General features: G+C 39.9%; 1 protein-coding gene across 1 annotated transcript in view; it reads right to left on the minus strand.

The window, feature by feature from the left end:
- LOC115171761 (nuclear GTPase SLIP-GC-like) overlaps positions 1–20,096 on the minus strand; it is a 51,593-nt gene that overhangs the window by 22,739 nt on the left and 8,758 nt on the right. The window contains exons 13-22 of the mRNA XM_029728888.1: positions 17,565–17,738; positions 14,184–14,350; positions 13,962–14,079; positions 10,296–10,404; positions 9,791–9,918; positions 6,992–7,076; positions 1,795–1,946; positions 1,614–1,690; positions 1,242–1,447; positions 844–1,094 (exon numbers count right to left, since the gene is read on the minus strand). Of these exons, the coding sequence (XP_029584748.1) occupies positions 844–1,094; positions 1,242–1,447; positions 1,614–1,690; positions 1,795–1,946; positions 6,992–7,076; positions 9,791–9,918; positions 10,296–10,404; positions 13,962–14,079; positions 14,184–14,350; positions 17,565–17,738 (1,467 nt within the window). The remainder of the gene's footprint in view (positions 1–843; positions 1,095–1,241; positions 1,448–1,613; positions 1,691–1,794; positions 1,947–6,991; positions 7,077–9,790; positions 9,919–10,295; positions 10,405–13,961; positions 14,080–14,183; positions 14,351–17,564; positions 17,739–20,096) is intronic.

Below are 20,096 nucleotides of genomic sequence, written 5' to 3' on the forward strand. Positions count from 1 at the left end.
GTCAGATAATTTGCTAAGAGCAATTCGGATGGCGATAAACTCCAAGGCATTCAAATTAAGGACAGAGGTGGAAATACACATACTAACATTGAAGTTGTTCTTTATGAATATTCTTTATGAATATGGTGACACCTCCACTTCTGCCAGCTCTGTCATATCTATAAACATGATATCCATTTAGAGACACATCAGTCTGGCACAGACTTTTTAAACTTTTTAAAAAAGTATTATGAAGCCTTTTATGTGCTTTATGTGCTTTTTTTGATGACAAATGCTTAGAAATTCACAAAAAGTGATAGCACAGTCTCACTGTCCCCAGGCTGACCACTTACAAACTCTGCTGCTGTACCTTGCCCAGAGACAGCAGACACCCCATTCCACTTTCTGGCGGCTTTAGAGAGCCAATAGAAGCCTTAGAAAGTGTCACGTTACAGCACAGATTCTGTAATTTCGATAGAGATGCAACAGAAGGACAACAAATTGTCAGACAGGGCACTTCCTGTATGGAATCTTCTCAGGTTTTGGCCTGCCATATGAGTTCTGTTATACTCACAGACACCATTCAAACATATTTAGAAATTATAGAGTGTTTTCTATCCAAATCTACTAATTATATGCATATTCTAGTTTCTGGGCAGGAGTAGTAACCAGATTAAATCAGGGTACGTTTTTTATCCGGCCGTGAAAATACTGCCCCCTATCCCAAAGAAGTTAAGGCTGTATAAGACAACAAAACTTGGAAAAAGGCAAGGGGTGTGAATCATTTCTGAAGGCACTGTAGGCTGATATTTTCAGTCCCCCAAACAGTGTGCAGAATGAATTCCTTGAGACTGTAAATATTACCTTACAAAGTGGCACATTCTTGGGCAACAAAAAAACATTCAGTATGGGCTGCTGGGGTCTGTTCCCTTGTGGTCGGAAGAACAGCAGCACCTGGCTTCGGACCGGGAGGAAGGAGAACCAATTTCTGATGAGGCCAAAAAGGGAGAGGTGTGTGATGTTTACAATCACGTGTGTAGCAGTCGTCTTGAGTGGCTGAACAATCTCCATGTTGCCATCGGTAACATGGGCCACGGACAAATTGTCATCCTTCTCTGCAGAATAAGAACAATGCTTTATTTACTAAGTCTCATCCAAATTATGTATTATTCAGTGGTATTGTCATGTCATACCCATTTTAATATTTTATTATTAGAAATAATGCATCACTTACATCACACATACAGTGATGCATCACTTACCATCACACATACAGTGTGGGAGATGCAGTTGGCGGACAGACTGCTCAGGACAGTCAATGCTGTATAGGGGTCCTGCTGGTGTCATGGAGCCCAGGAAGCTGCTGTCCCATTGAGTCATCCTGTAAACCACATTTCCCTTCCCTTCCATCAGAAACACCAGTCCAGTGGAACTGCACTGGAAAAGACCTGCCTCGGGGCATTGGAGCCTGCAAGGCAGACGAAGGGCAAAGGTGACAGTTGTAACTAAATAAATGTAATCAAGAGTCAAGCACTCTTGACATAATGTCTTTGTAGATTCTATGTGGAACTGATTAGTGGTAAACATGAGCATAGGACAAGGCCATGATAAAGTATTGAACGTTTCATTGATACCTATAAGTAGGCTTGCGGTTATGTGTTGTAAGTTCTTTGACAATCTCAGGATTTAACATTGTTACACTTGTTGACACCTGTAACAGAAAAAGGAAGACCAGTCAACTCTAGTACATTGGATAAAATACTTGCAGACTGAATTATGGTTGAAATATGCTTAATCAACTCCCCACAAACATACCTGCACACGCTTCCTTCCATTCCCAGACTGCAATTCAAATGTGGTAGTATTTGTGTGCAAATCCAATCTTGGAGTGATTTGTACTGTACCAGAGCAACCCATCAGTTTCTCATAGCCCATCTTCATCTTGTTATACTCCACAGTGACATCATCTGCATAAGAGAGGATTTAGGACAAGCATCAGCTTTTAAAGGAGAAGTTCAGGATTTTACAACTTAATTAATGTTAAATGGTGGCCAAATCAACTCAGTCATTTCTGTATTTTGTTTGATGTTACTTAAAAGTGATTTGGCCATTTAAGAAAACAAAACATGCTACTATGTCCCTATCACTTCTCTTGATTGTTAGCTTGTGGTGGCTAAAGTTAGCTGAAGTTTGTAGTGGCAGTTTAAAACAGATCTTTAAAATATTTATAAGTAACTGTCCAGTGAAAATATCACTTTTAAAAGTTCATGTTATGTTAACTCATTCCCAAATCATTTTATTGATTCAACCTAGACTCGTGTTTGTGGCTAAAGCATACATTGTAGAAAAAAATAGTTCAAAACCCCCACCTCAAACTTAAAAAATGCTTGCTATTTCCTCAAGAGGATGATGACATCATCCTCCATGAGGAGGATGACAGCTGGCCAATCAGGGTTCTACTCAGATGAATATTTTTAGTGACAGTTTACTCCGACACCATTCTGTTGTTCGGGTACGCCCATACCATTCCAACACAGAAAAGCTGTTTTTAACATAAAAAAATATTTAAGTAAGTAAAAATATTCCACTCATATTGAAATTGTTACTTTAAAACTATTATGTGGATGTCATGGATTGTCAGTCCAACTCAAGGTGTCAATAAAAATGCACATCAGCCTCCCCTTGTACTGTAAAATAAATTCAACACCCTTGCCCTTCGTAGAATGAATGCAAAATAACGTTTACAACCAATAAATAATGGTAGAGACCCTGTGTTTATAAACGTTGATATCTGCTTTGCTTTTGTGGCACAGTCGATGCCATGGGTCAGACAGTTGACGGTTCGCTGACCACTACTGAGGAGCGCACTGTCTGTTTCATTACTTCACGATCAGAGCCGGTTGCAGACAATGATCAGTTAGGGGGAAATCAGATTTTCAACATTTTACGCTATATTTATATTTCTATAAAATTCTGTATATGCAACAAATATTTCCACCAACACGTTTCTGTGCCTATACGGCACACAACCAATAAACAAAATATACCGACATGGTTTGCGTTTTCAACACCACAATAAATAGACTGTCAATCGCGACAAACAGAACACATCCCTCCCTACCTTGTAGGCTTACCCACACACTTAGCACCTTTTTTTCCTAAAACCTAAAGCGGTTCTTCTGCTGTCCCCAAAAAATAACCCTTTGAAGAACCCTTTTTGGTTCCAGCTAGAACCCTTTTGGGTTCCATGTAGGACCCATTCTACAGAGGGTTCTACGTGAAACCAAAAAGGGTTCCCCTTGGAATCAAAAACGGTTCTCCTATGCGGGCAGCCAAACAACCCAGATGTCTCTCTCCATTAATCAAATTGCCTCTGCTCATGTCACGACTTCCGCCGAAGTTGGTCCCTCTCCTTGTTCGTTCGGCGGTTGACGTCACCGACCTTCTAGCCATCGCCGATCCACTTTTCATTTTCCATTGGTTTTGTCTTGTCTTCCATCACACCTGGTTCCAATTTCATCAATTACATGTGTATTTAGCCCTCTGTTTCCCCCCATGTCCTTGTCCATAATTGTTTGTTGTAGTGCTTGTGCATAACATGCTGGTATTTTACGGGTTTTGTTTGACCCATTTATTGTATTATTCTGTTGACGGCGGTTTATGGTTATTAAACACGACCGTTGTAAATCAGTTTCCGCTCTCCTGCGCCTGACTTCTCTGCCGCCAGTAGCATCGCATTACAGCTCAGTTTGGATTAATAGATTTTTTAAAACTTTGTCAGAAAAAAATACATATGTACACAAATAATTGTAAAAGTGACCAGGATTGCACAATAAAGTTGGGAACTTATTTCCATTGTGGTCCCTACATTTGCTGCAGGACTGAATGCAACATCTAATTTATACATCTCCATCTGGCTTTCTGGGGTCACCTTATGTTTTAACATAGCTACATTTATGGCCTTTTATGTTTTTCTGTTGTGTGTAATGTGCGGTATGGCCGGTGTCAGTAAACGTCGGCAAAAAAGCATAATGAAATTGTTTCCAGCAGCACAGTTACAGTCACCAACGCTCTGGTTAACACAAACTGCCTACCCAGCTCTGCTAGGGTGAGGTAAATGGTCAGAGTGGTCTCATTTGTGTCTGGAAGTAGCTAGCAAGCTAACCAACATTATCTTGGGTGCTTGACTGCCGTTGTAAGGCCATAACGCTCAAATCAACCCTACTCCTCGGCCGGAACGTCCAGTGTGCGCTCCGAGAGCGAAACGGTCTGGATTTACAAACTGACAATACGCTGAATTTATGAGCGCTGGCACTCCAGATTGAATTTAACTAGGCAAGTCGGTTAAGAACAAATTCTTATTTTTTAACACCACCTACTCCTTCCTCCCCGTCGGGGAATTAAACCCCGGTCTCCCGTGTGCCCTGCCCGCATGACACAGGGATTCTTTAGCTAAATAGCCCAGTACTGTACTGCCGACCGTCACGTTGTACAGCACCATATTTTCCATTTCATCCTAACAGAAACCCTGAGGGTTTCGTTTTTCTCGGAATAGAAACACCATAATATTAATCAAATTAATTAAGCCAAATTTCTTCAAATCAATCCCATATACTATGTTACTACAAAAAGGTTTTAAATTCTCTGGTAATGCCAATATAGAAGACTATCAAATGCTTCTCAAAGATGACCTCATCTTTTTAAATTCCCCTTGTAGGCGTTTCACTATAGGCATAATCTTTTTCCTCAAACTTCTGTTTTGCTTCAATTAAAAAGACTTCCATCTTCTCAGTCAACAGTAGCCTAGGCTAAGGCTCCTCTGTTGCGCTCTCTCTCCTCAGCAGCAGGTGCAGGTGCACTCAAGGTATGAGAGAATAGTGCTGATGTACGAATTCGGTGTGTAGGCTTTGATAGACAGCCTCTCCTGGACATTTTGGCCGGCTAAACTGTTATTTATCGGCTTTTAACATTTTTTGTTGCCAAATGCTGGCAATTAACAGCTAATGGAAACCTTGGAGCATTTTCCCATCAGAGTTGTGTTTCCATCAAATTGACTTGTGGTGGATAAAAGGCTGTGTGTAAATACATAGTGCACTTAAAAAAAAATGTTACTGTTAAATTCCTATGTACCAAATAAAAAAGACAAGTTAAATGGGTTTCCAAAGCATTCAACTCCAGGCTTACTGATGGTTTTGACACAAAATGTGCGTAGATATAGAGAATGTGCCCACTCTTGTATTGGCATGTGTACTCTAGCCAACAGCTTGCAGATACAGTGCAGGTATAGCCTACAACATGATGAGATTATTATGGACAAAAGTGCAAGATCATTTTTATTTGTAAAATTGCAGCCAAGCATCGATCATCTGTCAACAGAATAAGACCCTTGATATTTATTGGAAAGGTGCATCAAACTCATCACTGCACTTTCACCACCCTGTGAAGTTCATCATAATTGATTTAATCTGTGACATTTTTTAATCAGACATGTAGGCTACTTTACTCACATTAAATGGTTTCATGTGTTGGATTTGACATTTTGAACATTGAGATATTAAAGACATGAGAGATCAGATGCATAGAATATTAAGGAGTGAAATAAGTTAAGGGTTCTCTGTAGAAAGCCAAATGGCTTTGGAATGTGTTGGGTGGACGAGAGGAGAGCAATGTGTTGATATAGGGAAGATAGATGGACATCTGTGGATTAGGTGAAGGAGGAGGTGAGGACAGATTCCCTTAAGAGAGTTTGGTATCCTGTTACTCTTTTCCTGTTGAACCATAAGATGTAAGGATTGGAGAGAAGGAGTGTCTTAAGTGGGATGTATATAACTGTGATAGTGAGAAATGTTTTGCTGTCTGAATTACAGCTGTACAGAACCTTTGGGAGAATTAAACTTGGTTAAAGCTTCTCTAGTGTCCGTGAGTTATTTACTCTGAAAAATAAGAACCCAACACATGGAAACCTGGTTAATGTCTAGCCATGTTGAGGATGCTGGAATGATATTTTGGATGAACATGCGCATGCCTACATGAGACTTATGAAGTAGCCTAATCAGATGAAAACATTGTGACTGGTTGTATTTATTCCACATATATAAAAGGTAATACATTTAAAAAGTTAAATTATCAATATTTAGGCTATATTGAAGCGTTAGGTTCTACATTATTATAGGAAGATTTGGGGGAATGATGAATTGCAACAGACAGCGCATTCAGTATCAGAAGTAAAAATTCAGCCAAACTGGCCTGCTACTGTGCCTTTCTAGACCTTATAAACTGGATCCAAATCAAATGAAACTTTCAAATCACAGGGATTATGTGCCATTATTCAAATGACATTTTCACTGCAGCCTAGAGTAGGCTAGAATGTTGAACTTGCTTGAAAACAAGAATGTAATTATTCATTGCATTGTGTTGTTGTATGCTAGCCTAAGTAAGACAATTGTACTGTCCCTAAACAAGATCAATAAGGGCGATTATTTTATTTATTTTTTTATTTCAAAAAAATATATATATTTGCTGTGTGTCTTCACTGTTATTTCGTGCGCAATGATGCACCTTGTCTCTCCTCTGCCTATCAGCTATTCCTATTTGTTATTGTCGATTCATATAAAAAATGTATGCTGCTTTGAATGTCTTTTTATGTGTGGTTTGATTGCTAGTTAACATATTGCCAATCTGGACAAACAATCCATCTACCACTAATGTCAGTATGAATGGTGTATAGAGTGCAGATAGACTGGTAGACTATATTGACCTGTTGTATAGTAAAAGTTATGCACTGCACTTTTCCGTGTGCTAAGGGAAGTACCAAAACACATTGATATAGGAGAAGCGCATGCAAGCAGATGAGGAAATGTGGGTAGGAAGGAAGAAATTCTATAGTAAAACATGCAAAAAAGCGAATGTAAACCAGGGAAAAAATACACTACCCTCCACTGTGCCCAATAAATTAAACACACAATCTTCCCTAAAAAACACAAAGTTTGACAACAAAGTTTGTTTCATGTACCTGGGAGGAATGAGCTGTTGGGGGTCTTGAGTGAGAGATCCATTGCTTCTTGTAGTTTACACTTCAGCTGCATCACGATGTGTTCCTAATACAGGACAGAAATTATTATTTAGTCCACTCTCACATTCTACTTTACTACAACCTGGTCTAAATGCTGTGCACCAGGTGTTCATAAATTAGGTGCTTCCTACGTGTATTTTGGTTTGTTTTGAATGCGCAAATATCTAAATTCAGCAAGTGCGATCATAATTGTTATGGTGACCTGTGGAAACATGCAGATCCCAAGAGAAGTACTAACCTAAACTCATCTAAAAATGCACCCCTAACCTGCTGTGTGAAAGCAGAATGACAATAGCAACAGCACTTGAATACATTTACCTTTAGCAAACATCAATCCATCTGCTGTGTAAACTGAAGGGATGTTACATGTACAGACATTACACAACTGTACTTCATTTGAATACTAACATACATGCCAAATGCTGCTATTTAAGGGGATATGGGCTGGAAACCTACAGTGGGGGAAAAAAGTATTTGATCCCCTGCTGATTTTGTACGTTTGCCCACTGACAAAGAAATGATCAGACTATCATTTTAATGGTAGGTTTATTTGAACAGTGAGACAGAATAACAACAAAAAAATACAGAAACACATGTCAAAAATGTTATAAATTGATTTGCATTTTAATGAGGGAAATAACTATTTGACCCCCTCTCATTCGAAAGATTTCTGGCTCCCAGGTGTCTTTTATACAGGTAACGAGCTGAGATTAGGAGCACACTCTTAAAGGGAGTGCTCCTAATCTCAGTTTGTTACCTGTAAAAAAGACACCTGTCCACAGAAGCAATCAATCAATCAGATTCCAAACTCTCCACCATGGCCAAGACCAAGGAGCTCTCCAAGGATGTCAGGGACAAGATTGTAGACCTACACAAGGCTGGAATGGGCTACAAGACCATCGCCAAGCAGCTTGGTGAGAAGGTGACAACAGTTGGTGCGATTATTCGCAAATGGAAGAATATACACAAATGAACTGTCAATCTCCCTCGGCCTGGGGCTCCATGCAAGATCTCACCTCGTGGAGTTGCAATGATCATGAGAACGGTGAGGAATCAGCCCAGAACTACACGGGAGGATCTTGTCAATGATCTCAAGGCAGCTGGGACCATAGTCACCAAGAAAACAATTGGTAACACACTACACCGTGAAGGACTGAAATCCTGCAGCGCCCGCAAGGTCCCCCTGCTCAAGAAAGCACATATACATGCCCGTCTGAAGTTTGCCAATGAACATCTGAATGATTCAGAGGACAAGTGGGTGAAAGTGTTGTGGTCAGATGAGACCAAAATGGAGCTCTTTGGCATCAACTCAACTCGCTGTGTTTGGAGGAGGAGGAATTCTGCATATGACCCCAAGAACACCATCCCCACCGTCAAACATGGAGGTGGAAACATTATGCTTTGGGGGACAGGCCAACTTCCCCGCATCAAAGGGACGATGGACGGGGCCATGTACCGTCAAATATTGGGTGTGAACCTCCTTCCCTCAGCCAGGGCATTGAAAATGGGTCGTGGATGGGTATTCCAGCATGACAATGACCCAAAACACACGGCCAAGGCAACAAAGGAGTGGCTCAAGAAGAAGCACATTAAGGTCCTAGAGTGGCCTAGCCAGTCTCCAGACCTTAATCCCATAGAAAATCTGTGGAGGGAGCTGAAGGTTCGAGATGCCAAACGTCAGCCTCGAAACCTTAATGACTTGGAGAAGATCTGCAAAGAGGAGTGGGACAAAATCCCTCCTGAGATGTGTGCAAACCTGGTGGCCAACTACAAGAAACGTCTGACCTCTGTGATTGCCAACAAGGGTTTTGCCACCAAGTAGTAAGTCATGTTTTGCAGAGGGGTCAAATACTTATTTCCCTCATTAAAATGCAAATCATTTTATAACATTTTTGACGTGTTTTTCTGGATTTTTTTGTTTCTCTCACTGTTCAAATAAACCTACCATTAAAATTATAGACTGATCATTTCTGTCAGTGGGCAAACGTACAAAATCAGCAGGGGATCAAATACTTTTCAAATACTTTTCCCCTCACTGTCTATGGCATCACCAGTGGCTATGTATTTATTTTAAATTTGCAGAGATTTTGCAGCATTCCATATGAACATCTATGTAAAAGTGTATTTTTATGGGATTGTGATGTTGCTACTGCAAAGAAAGATGTTATATACCATGTCAAATCCTTTTTTAACTCCATCCATATGACTCAGCTGATACACGAAATGACCGTAATTCTTTTGAATCAGCACTTTTAGAGAGCAAAGAACTAAAGTGGAACCAACTGATAAACAATCCTATAAGTAATACATCTGTGCACCTAATGTCTTTTTAAATTAACTTTTGGGACAAAACCATATTTACCTATTTTCTTATCCAAGCAATATCAAAGCTCTTTTGTAAAATGTAGATGTGGAGTAGTCGCTGTCGCTATTGAGGCTGGTCGATACAACATTCCCCTAGATAAAAGTATCTGTACTTTTTGTAACGATCGTTTCATTTGAAACTGCTCAAGCCTTGTTTTACTGTGGGTTATATAACAAAATTAGGGATGATCTATTTTGTCAGCTGTCCAGCCAAAATGTATATATTAAATTGTTGTAACTTTACTGTCTAATGTCCATGAAGCTAAGAGAAAATATTGCAGTTTTAAAGCTAATTTCCTGAAATTCTACACATTTTGCTATCTGGGCAAGTGTCCTGCATGCCTGCTCGGTAATCTGACCCTGAATGTGCCAAACCTTCAGGTTGGTTAAACAATCCAGCATATCTTCCTTGGCCTTCTGGAATATGTTGTTATTCTTCATGTGATGATGTAGCTCATCTTTCATCCTTTTCAGAGCATCTTTTCCTGTATGCTCTGATGCCCCTGAAACACAGTAATCATATTTTTTCCAGAACCATTGTATGACTTCATCTGCTATTAATACATTCTAAATATTTTTGAAAACCTGTTACTTCCCAAATATCATTATCAATTTTGTGACTAGGCAACAATACTTTATCTCAGATAATACATTTTAATCCTAAAGAGTCTATTGATGTGCCGGTGCATAAATCTACGTAATATTAAAAAAAAAAATGAAACATAAAAATCTGTTTGTTTAAACTAGAGATATCAGTTTTTTGCATGGGCTTATGAATGTGTTTTTATGGGCCATAGTAGGAGTAGTAAGCACCAAATTCATTCCTTTATCAAATTGTTTATATATATATACCCCCAACGAGGTTCATTCCAAGACTTACTTATATAGCATCGATGCATGGTGTCCTTGATTGACTCGGTTAGAGTGGAATAGATTTTTTTTTTCTTCTCACGGAGGTCACAGATTAGTTTTGCCTTCAACACAGTTTCCTTTCAGATAGAAAAACATATTAAAGAAGACCCTCCTTTAAGTTGAAGGCATAGTTTACCCAAATTACAAGTGGTTTACAGTCTGGTTTGGTTTAAATGGCTACTGTCTCGAAAAGCTTACTTTTTGCCCCCCCCAACAACATTTTGTGTGGGGTTTTTGTACAGTGCCTTCAGAAAGTATTCACACCCCTTCACCTTTTCCACATTTTGTGTTAGCCTGATAAAAAAAATTCTTAAGATGAGATTTTGTGTCACGGATCTAAACACAATACCCAATAAAGTCAGTGGAATTTTGTTTGTAAAACATTTTCTAAATTAAAGATGCAATATTTAACTTTTTGGGGCGAACCTACCAAATTCACATAGAAATTTGAGTTTGATCTGTCATTCTCATTGAAAGCAAGTCTAAGAAGCGGTAGATCGGTTCTATGTGTACTATTTCTATGCTTACAGTGCCCTAAGTTTTTTCTATGCTTCCTGTGCTTACGTTTTTTGTGTGTCTTTTACTTAGGGTTTTGTCCACTAGCTTCAAACAGCTCAAAATACATTTCACAGGGTTTTAGATGGTACAATGATTCTATACACAATTACTGCTTGTTATGTCACAAACTGAAGTTAGGCAAACTATTGGAATTTTAGCAACCAGGAAATAGCGGAGGCATTTCTGCATATTGCATCTTTAATATAAAATGAAAAGCTGAAATGTCTTGAGTCAATAAGTATTCAAACCCTTTATGGCAAGCCTACATAAGTTCAGGAGTAAAAATCACATAAGTTGCATGGACTCATTATGCATTAAATAAGTGGTTGACATGATTTTTGAATGACTAACTCATCTCTGTACCCCACACAATTATCTATAAGGTTCCTCAATCAAATAGTGAATTTCAACCATAGATTCAACCACAAAGACCAGGGAGTGTTTTCAATGCTTCACAAAGGGCCCCTATTGGTAGATGTGTGAAGAAAAAAAGTATATGAGCATTGTGAAGTTATTAATTACAATTTGAGGGATCAATACAACCAGTCACTACAAAGATAAAGGTGTCCTTCCTAACGCAATTGCCGGAGAGGAAGAAAACGGCTTGGGGATTTCACTATGAGGATCTCTGGCAGTCTCTATGGGGGTGCCACAGGGTTGAATTCTTGGGCCAACTCTTTTCTCTGTATACATCAATGATGTCGCTCTTGCTGCTGGTGAGTCTCTGATCCACCTCTACGCAGACGACACCATTCTGTATACTTCTGGCCCTTCTTTGGACACTGTGTTAACAACCCTCCAGACGAGCTTCAATGCCATAACTCTCCTTCCGTGGCCTCCAACTGCTCCTAAATACAAGTAAAACTAAATGCATGCTCTTCACCCGATCGCTGCCTGCACCTTCCCGCCTGTCCAGCATCACTACTCTGGACGGTTCTGACTTAGAATATGTGGACAACTACAAATACCTAGGTGTCTGGTTAGACTGTAAACTCTCCTTCCAGACTCACATCAAACATCTCCAATCCAAAGTTAAATCTAGAATTGGCTTCCTATTTTGCAACAAAGCATCCTTCACTCATGCTGCCAAACATACCCTCGTAAAACTGACCATCCTACCGATCCTCGACTTCGGCGATGTCATTTACAAAATAGCCTCCAATACCCTACTCAACAAACTGGATGCAGTCTATCACAGTGCCATCCATTTTGTCACCAAGCCCCATATACTACCCACCACTGCGACCTGTACGCTCTCGTTGGCTGGCCTTCGCTTCATAATCGTCGCCAAACCCACTGGCTCCAGGTCATCTACAAGACCCTGCTAGGTAAAGTCCCCCCTTATCTCCGCTCACTGGTCACCATAGCAGCACCCACCTGTAGCACACGCTCCAGCAGGTATATCTCTCTGGTCACCCCCAAAGCCAATTCCTCCTTTGGCCGAAACACTTATCTCCCTCACTAGCTTTAAGCACCAGCTGTCAGAGCAGTTCACAGATCACTGCACCTGTACATAGCCCATCTATAGTTTAGCCCAAACAACTACCTCTTCCCCTACTGTATTTATTTATTTTATTTATTTTGCTTCTTTGCACCCCATTATTTATTTCTACTTTGCACTTTCTTCTACTACAAATCTACCTTTCCAGTGTTTTACTTGCTATATTGTATTTACTTTGCCACCATGGCCTTTTTTTGCCTTATCCTCCCTTATCTCACCTCATTTGCTCACATTGTATATAGACTTATTTTTCTACTGTATTATTGACTGTATGTTTGTTTTACTCCATGTGTAACTCTGTGTTGTATGTTGTCAAACTGCTTTGCTTTATCTTGGCCAGGTCGCAATTGTAAATGAGAACTTGTTCTCAACTTGCCTACCTGGTTAAATAAAGGTGAAATAAATAAATAAATGAGGCTAATGGTGATTTTTTTTAAATGTAGTGGTTGTTTAATAATTCGGATATGAGAAAACTGAGGATGGATCAACCACACGGTAGTTACTCTACAATACTAACCTAAATGACAGAGAAAAGAAGGAAGCTTGGGCAGAATAAAAATAATCCAAAATGTGCATCCTGTTTGCAACAAGGCACTTAAGTAATACTACAAAAACTGTGGCAAATAAATTAACTTTTTGTCTTGAATACAAAGTGTTCTGTTTGAGGCAAATTCAACACATCACTGAGTACCGCTCTTCATATTTTCAAACATGGTGGTGGCTGCATCATGTTATGAGTATGCTCATCGGAAAGGACTAGGGAGTTTTTTGGGGATAAAAATAAATGGAATAGAGCCAAGCACAGGCAAAATCCTAGAGGAAAACCTGGTTCAGTCTTCTTTCCAACAGACACTGGGAGACAAATTCACCTTTCAGCAGGAAACTGGAGATGCTTACCAAGACGACATTGAATGTTCCTGAGTTGTCTAAATAACAAGACACTGGAGTAGCTTACCAAGACGACGTTGAATGTTCCTGTGGCATAGTTACAGTTTTGACTTAAAATCTGCTTGAAAAATCGATGCCATGTATTAAATTGATTTCTAGCAATGATTATCAACCGCAGCCGCTTGAAGTAGGGGTGCTGAGGGTGCTGCAATTTATTATTATTTATTTAACAAAAGTAGCGTCCTGGGGCTTTAATAGACCCCATACAGCGTCTGTAGGCTGGCCAAAAATATGTATCAGCCCCCCCCGTTCAAAAATATATAGAAAATAATTGAACAATCCATGTGTGCAAATCTCTTAGATTTACCCAAAAAGAGTGACAGCTGTAATCGCTAACAAAGGTGATTCCAACATGCATTGACTCAGGGGTTTGAATACCTATCTAATCAAAAGTCGGGGGTTTTCACCGATTTCATTATAAAATGTTAGAATTGTTCTTTCCAATATTTTGTGTAGATCATTGACCAAAAATGACAATAAAATATGTTTTAAGCCCACAAAGTTAAACAACAAAATTTGAAAAAATGTAAGGGGTGTGAATACTGTCTGAAGGCAAAAGACAGTATGAGTGTGGGGAGGGGGGATATGTCAGTGTTGCATTTCCTTTTTTATTTTTTTTAATCTTACCTCCGTCTTGAGGAATGTCAGATGCAGTGACACTTCCTTGTGCTCCCCAACCAAGCTGTTTGTGTCAAGGGTGAAATGATCAATCTGCTCCTTGATTGGGCCACGTTTGCCCTCGTTTCTGAAACACAATATGTCCAAATACGAAGTATGGTTACCAGATTTGATTGAATTCCTGTGTTTAAAGAAATCTAGTTTTTTACTGACAATGATTAAATGACTTACGGGAAATGTATCTTGAACTGATCATCAATGAGCCTTCTCATACATGAGGCTAAACTCTCATTAAGGTTTATTCCTCTTCTCCTTTCCTTTTTCCCTTTTGGTTTGTGAACACCGCCATTCTTGCATAAAGACTTCATTATTTGATACCCACCACCTTTTTTCCCTTTCTGGGAATAAAAAATTATTAAAAATAAATATATATTTTTTTAACAGCATAGCATTATACAAGTCTATATCTGTGGGAGCCAATGCATGCTATCGCCAGAGAAATGTGAAAATCCAGAGACTCAACACACGATAAATGAATGTATATAAAGTGGCTTTCGAAAGTATTCACTCCCTTGACATTTTTCCTATTTTGTTGCCTTACAACCTGGAATTAAAATGTCTTTTTTGGGGGGTTTGTATCATTTGATTTACACAACATGCCTACCACTTTGAAGATGCTAAATATTTTTTTTACTGTGAAACAAACAAGAAATAAGACAAAAAAACAGAACTTGAGCTTGCATAACTATTCACCCCCCCAAAATCAATACTTTGGAGCCACCTTTTGCTGCAATTACAGCTGCAAGTCTCTTGGGATTTTTGCCCATTCTTCAAGGCAAAACTGCTCCAGCTCCTTCAAGTTTAATGGGTTCTGCTGGTGTACAGCAATCTTTAAGTCATTCCACAGATTCTCAAATTGGATTGAGGTCTGGGCTTTGACTAGGCCATTCCAATACATTTAACTGTTTCCCCTTAAACCACTCAAGTGTTGCTTCAGCAGTATGCTTAGGGTCATTGTCCTGCTGGAAAGTGAACCTCCATCCCAGTCTCAAATCTCTGGAAGACTGAAACAGGTTACCATCAAGAATTTCCCTGTATTTAGTGCAATCCATCATTCCTTCAATTCTGACCAGTTTCCCAGTCCCTGCCGATAAAAAACATCCCCACAGCATGATGCTGCCTCCAGCATGCTTCACTGTGGGGTTGGTGTTCTCGGGGTGATGAGAGGTGTTGGGTTTGCGCCAGACATAGCGTTTTCCTTAATGGCCAAAAAGCTCAATTTTAGTCTCACCTGATCAGAGTACCTTCTTCCATATGTTTGGGGAGTTTCCACATGCCTTTTGGCAAACACCATACGTGTTTGCTTATTTTTTTCTGGCCACTCTCCCATAAAGCCCAGCTCTGTGGAGTGTATGGCTTAAAGTGATCATATGGACAGATACGCCAATCTCCGCTGTTGAGCTTTGCAGCTCCTTCAGGGTTATATTTGGTCTCTTTGTTGCCTCTCTGAATAATGCCCTTCTTGCTTGGTCCATGAGTTTTGGTGGGCGGCCCTCTCTTGGCAGGTTTGTTGTGGTGCCATATTCTTTACATTTTTTTATAATGGATTTAATGGTGCTCTGTGGGATGTTCAAAGTTTCTGATATTTTTTTATAACCCAACCCTGATCTGTACTTTTCTACAACTTTGTCCCTAACCTGTTTGGAGAGCTCCTTGGTCTTCATGGTGCTGCTTGCTTAGCGGTGTTGCAGACTCTGGGGCCTTTCAGAACAGGTGTATATATACTGAGATCATGTGACACTTAGATTGCACACAGGTGGACTATATTTAACTAATTCTGTGACTTCTGAAGGTAATTGGTTGCACCAGATCTTATTTAGGGGCTTCATAGCAAAGGGGGTGAATACATATGCACTTTTTTTGTTTAATGTTTTTAAACAAGTTATTTTTTAAATTTCACTTCAACAATCTGGACTATTTTGTGTATGTCCATTACATGAAATCCAAATAAAAATCTATTTCAATTACAGGTTGTAATGCAACAAAATAGGAAAAACGCCAATGGGGGTGTATACTTTTGCAAGGCGCTGTAATAACCTATCACTCATGTTTGGATAATGATGACTTGTGCATGTCACTTTGATTTATTGTGTGTTCTTGAGTGGCTCAGGAGTCCATGTTTTGAAGCGCAGACTCTGAGTCACGAGGGACAGACAAGTGCTTCTGTTGGTGGTGTTGGTCTGGTGTTGCAGGATTGACGATTTGCAGTTAGATGGTTTCCTAATGCTGTGCAGATTTTGGAGTGCCAGGTGGATCAGATAGAGAACATGTCTGTGAGATGGCTGGGCTGGATATTGAAGAACTTGAAGTTGTGTTCAAGGTTGTTTTTAAAGAGCTTTTTGGGTTGGCCTGTCTTTTAGTGCCCTTGCTGCAGCTTGCCAAAGAAAATCCTTCTTGGGAGATGGTTTTGGGGCATCCTGACGGTGTGGCCAGTCCATCGGCACGGTGTCTTTATGACCTTAGCCTTAATGATGGTGCTGTTTGCTCTCTGCAGTACCTCCATGTTGGAGATCTTGTCTTGCTACCGGATACCCATAATAGATCTCAGAGAATGTTTTCAGCTGTTTTATGTGGCGACTGTACAGAGTCCAAATTTCACAGCCGTACAGTAGGGTTGGGATGACTACTGTAATATAGATTTTTTGTTTTGTGGAAAGAGGGATGGTGTGATGGTTGAGTATCCTGTTCCTCAGTCTTCCCAGTGACTGGCTTGGGCAGGATTCTGCTTGTTATTTCTTGGCCAAGTGAGCCGTGCTTAGAGATGGTGCTCCCCAGGTATGTGAAGTGGTCAGAATTCCAGAGCTCAGATCCGTTGTGTTAGATCCGTGGAAGTACAATCATTGGCGAAGAAGACCGTAGGTGCTCTTGTGTTTTGGTCTTTGCTTGTAGCCTAAACAGGTTGTAGATTGAACCATCATTCCTGTAGCTGTTGTAGATGCCTTTGTTGAGGTACTTAGTGGCATTGTTGAGGTCAGCAATGAAAAATAATAGGTTGAACAGCACCAAGCCAAGCATACATCCTTGCTTGATGACGTTGGAGATGGGGAAGACATCAGAGATGTCACCACTACAGAGATCATCCATAACCCCTCCCTGTTTACAGTGTCAAAAGCCTTGGTGAGGTCGATAAACATGCAATAGAGGTCCATGTTTTGATAGATCGTTTTTTTTTTGTACTAGCCTGGTGGTAAATATCACTCTCCCCCTACTGAAATTCGAAAGATGCGAACACCCGCAAAATGTGGATTTGTCCAAATTATCAGTGATTAAATATCTGCACACCAGAACAACATTCCTCATTAGTCAGCGTATACCACAGTCTGTTGACAGACGCAGCCAGTACCAGTTGTTACGTGCGTCTGTCCACGAGAGATTACTCAACCATTTACTTCAGTCTGAATCTATCTTATGCTAACGTGAGTTACAAGAAGTAATCAATTCGATTTTGGAATCTTGGTTGAGTCTCTTGATTTTCAGCTTCTCTGGTGCTAGCAAAAACTGACTAACACGTATGAGAGTGGAAAAGTGTCTATTAAAGTTTAAGTAGCTTACTGGTGCTATCACTTTATTCATTACTTGCTCGCATGATTTTTCTGACTGTCGAACTCCTTCTGAGAGGCATCGTTCAAAAGTCTCATAAGCCTCATCCATAGTTTGACCAATGGACTTGATCCCATCCTTGAGCCTCTGTTCCAGAACCTGGCACACCTCTTCTTTGTTGTCTGTCTGAAATCCAAACTCAACATAATCAGTGCTGTCAAAGTGGTTGCACCCTTTCTAATTTTCTTTACTCACAGACAGATGGCCTGACATTCTCTGATACAGAGCAGAATTCATGGTTCCTTCTATTAAGGCAAGTCGTCCAGATCCTAAGGCAGGAAAGCATCCTCAAACCATCATACTACCACCACCATGCTTGACCATTGGTATAAGATTCTTACAGTGGAATGCAGTGTTCCGTTTTCGCCAGGCATAATGGTACCCTTTTTGTCGTCCAAAAAGTAATAATTTTGACTCATCTGTCCATAGAACATTCTTCAAAGAGTCTTGATGATCTTCCAGGTGCTATTTGGCAAAATGTAATAACGTTTTGGGATGGGATTTGTCCCAGTAAGAACATCATAACAACAGTCAAGCATGGTGGTGGAAGTGTGATGGTTTTGGGATGCTTTTCTGCCTCAAGACCTGGAAGACTTGCCTTAATAGAAGCAACCATGAATTCTGCTCTGAATCAGAGCATTCTACAGGATAATGTCAGGCCATTTGTCTGTGAGCTGAAATGCCGCTGGGTCATGCAGCAAGACAATGATTAAGTACACATGAAAATTGTTAAAAAGCAACACATTTTAAGTCTTGGAATGGCCTAGACAAAGTCCAGACCTAATCCCAATTGAGATGTTGTGGCAGGACTTGAAACAAGCAATTAATGTTTGAAAACTCACAAATGTCGCTGAGTTAACCTGTTGAGGACAGACGTTCCGCTAGCGGAACCTCGTTCTGCCTGCGGAACCCCTAGCCAACAGCATCGCACGGTGCGAAATACAAAACCAACTAAAATACCACAATTCACTTTTCTCAAACAATCAACTATTTTACACCATTTTAAAGATAAGACTCTTGTTAATCTAACCACATTGTCCGATTTCAAAAAGGCTTTACAGCGAAAGCAAAACATTCGATTATGTTAGGAGAGTACATAGACACAAATAATCACACAGCCATTTTGCAAGCAAGCATATAAAACACATAAACCCAAACCACAGCTAAATGCAGCACTAACCTTTGATGATCTTCATCAGATGACACTCCTAGGACATTATGTTATACAATACATGCATGTTTTGTTCAATCAAGTTCATATTTATATCAAAAACCAGCTTTTTACATTAGCATGTGATGTTCAGAACTAGCATACCCACCAAAAACTCCCGGTGAATTTACTAAATTACTCATGATAAACGTTGACAAAATACATAAATTATTTTAAGAATTATAGATGCAGAACTCCTTTATGCAATCGCTATATCCGATTTTAAAATAGCTTTTCGGCGAAAGCACATTTTGCAATATTCTGAGTACATAGCTCGACCATCACGGCTAGCTATTTTGACATCCGCTAACTTCGGGGTCAACTAAACTCAGAATGACTATTAGAAAAATTGGATTACCTTTGCTGTTCTTCTTCAGAATGCACTCCCAGGACTTCTACTTTAACAACAAATGTTGTTTTGGTTCCAAATAATCCATAGTTATATCCAAATACCTCCGTTTTGTTCGTGCGTTCAGGTCACTATCCGAAGGGTAATGCGCGAGCGCATTTCGTGACAAAATAAATTCAAAATATTCTATTACCGTACTTAGAAGCATGTCAAACGCTGTTTAAAATCAATTTTTATGCAATTTTTGTCGTAAAATAGCGATAATATTCCAACCGGGCAACGTTGTATTCATTCAAAGACTGAAAGAAAAACATGGCGAGTTCTCGTGACCGCGCATCTCCAGTCTCACTGTCCCCAGGCTGACCACTTACAAACTCTGCTCCTATACTTTGCCCAGAGACAGCAGACACCCCATTCCACTTTCTGGCGGCTTTAGAGAGCCAATGGAAGCCTTAGAAAGTGTCACGTTACAGCACAGATACTGTAATGTCGATAGAGATGCAACAGAAGGACAACAAATTGTCAGACAGGGCACTTCCTGTATGGAATTTTCTCAGGTTTTGGCCTGCCATATGAGTTCTGTTATACTCACAGACACCATTCAAACAGTTTTAGAAACTTTAGAGCGTTTTCTAGCCAAATCTACTAATTATATGCATATTCTAGTTTCTGGGCAGGAGTAGTAACCAGATTAAATCGGGTACGTTTTTTATCCGGCCGTGAAAATACTGCCCCCTATCCCAAAGAAGTTAAAGCAGTTCTGCATGCAAGAGTGGGCCACAATTCCTCCACAGCAATGTGAGAGACTGATCAACAACTACATGAAGCATTTGGTTGCAGTCATTGCAGCTAAAGGTGGCACAACCAGTTGAGTGTAAGGGGATTTTTTACACAGGAATTGGGTGTTGCATAATTTACCGTAATT

The sequence above is a fragment of the Salmo trutta genome, chromosome 32 (genome assembly GCF_901001165.1).
Source record: "Salmo trutta chromosome 32, fSalTru1.1, whole genome shotgun sequence".
Taxonomy (NCBI): domain Eukaryota; kingdom Metazoa; phylum Chordata; class Actinopteri; order Salmoniformes; family Salmonidae; genus Salmo; species Salmo trutta.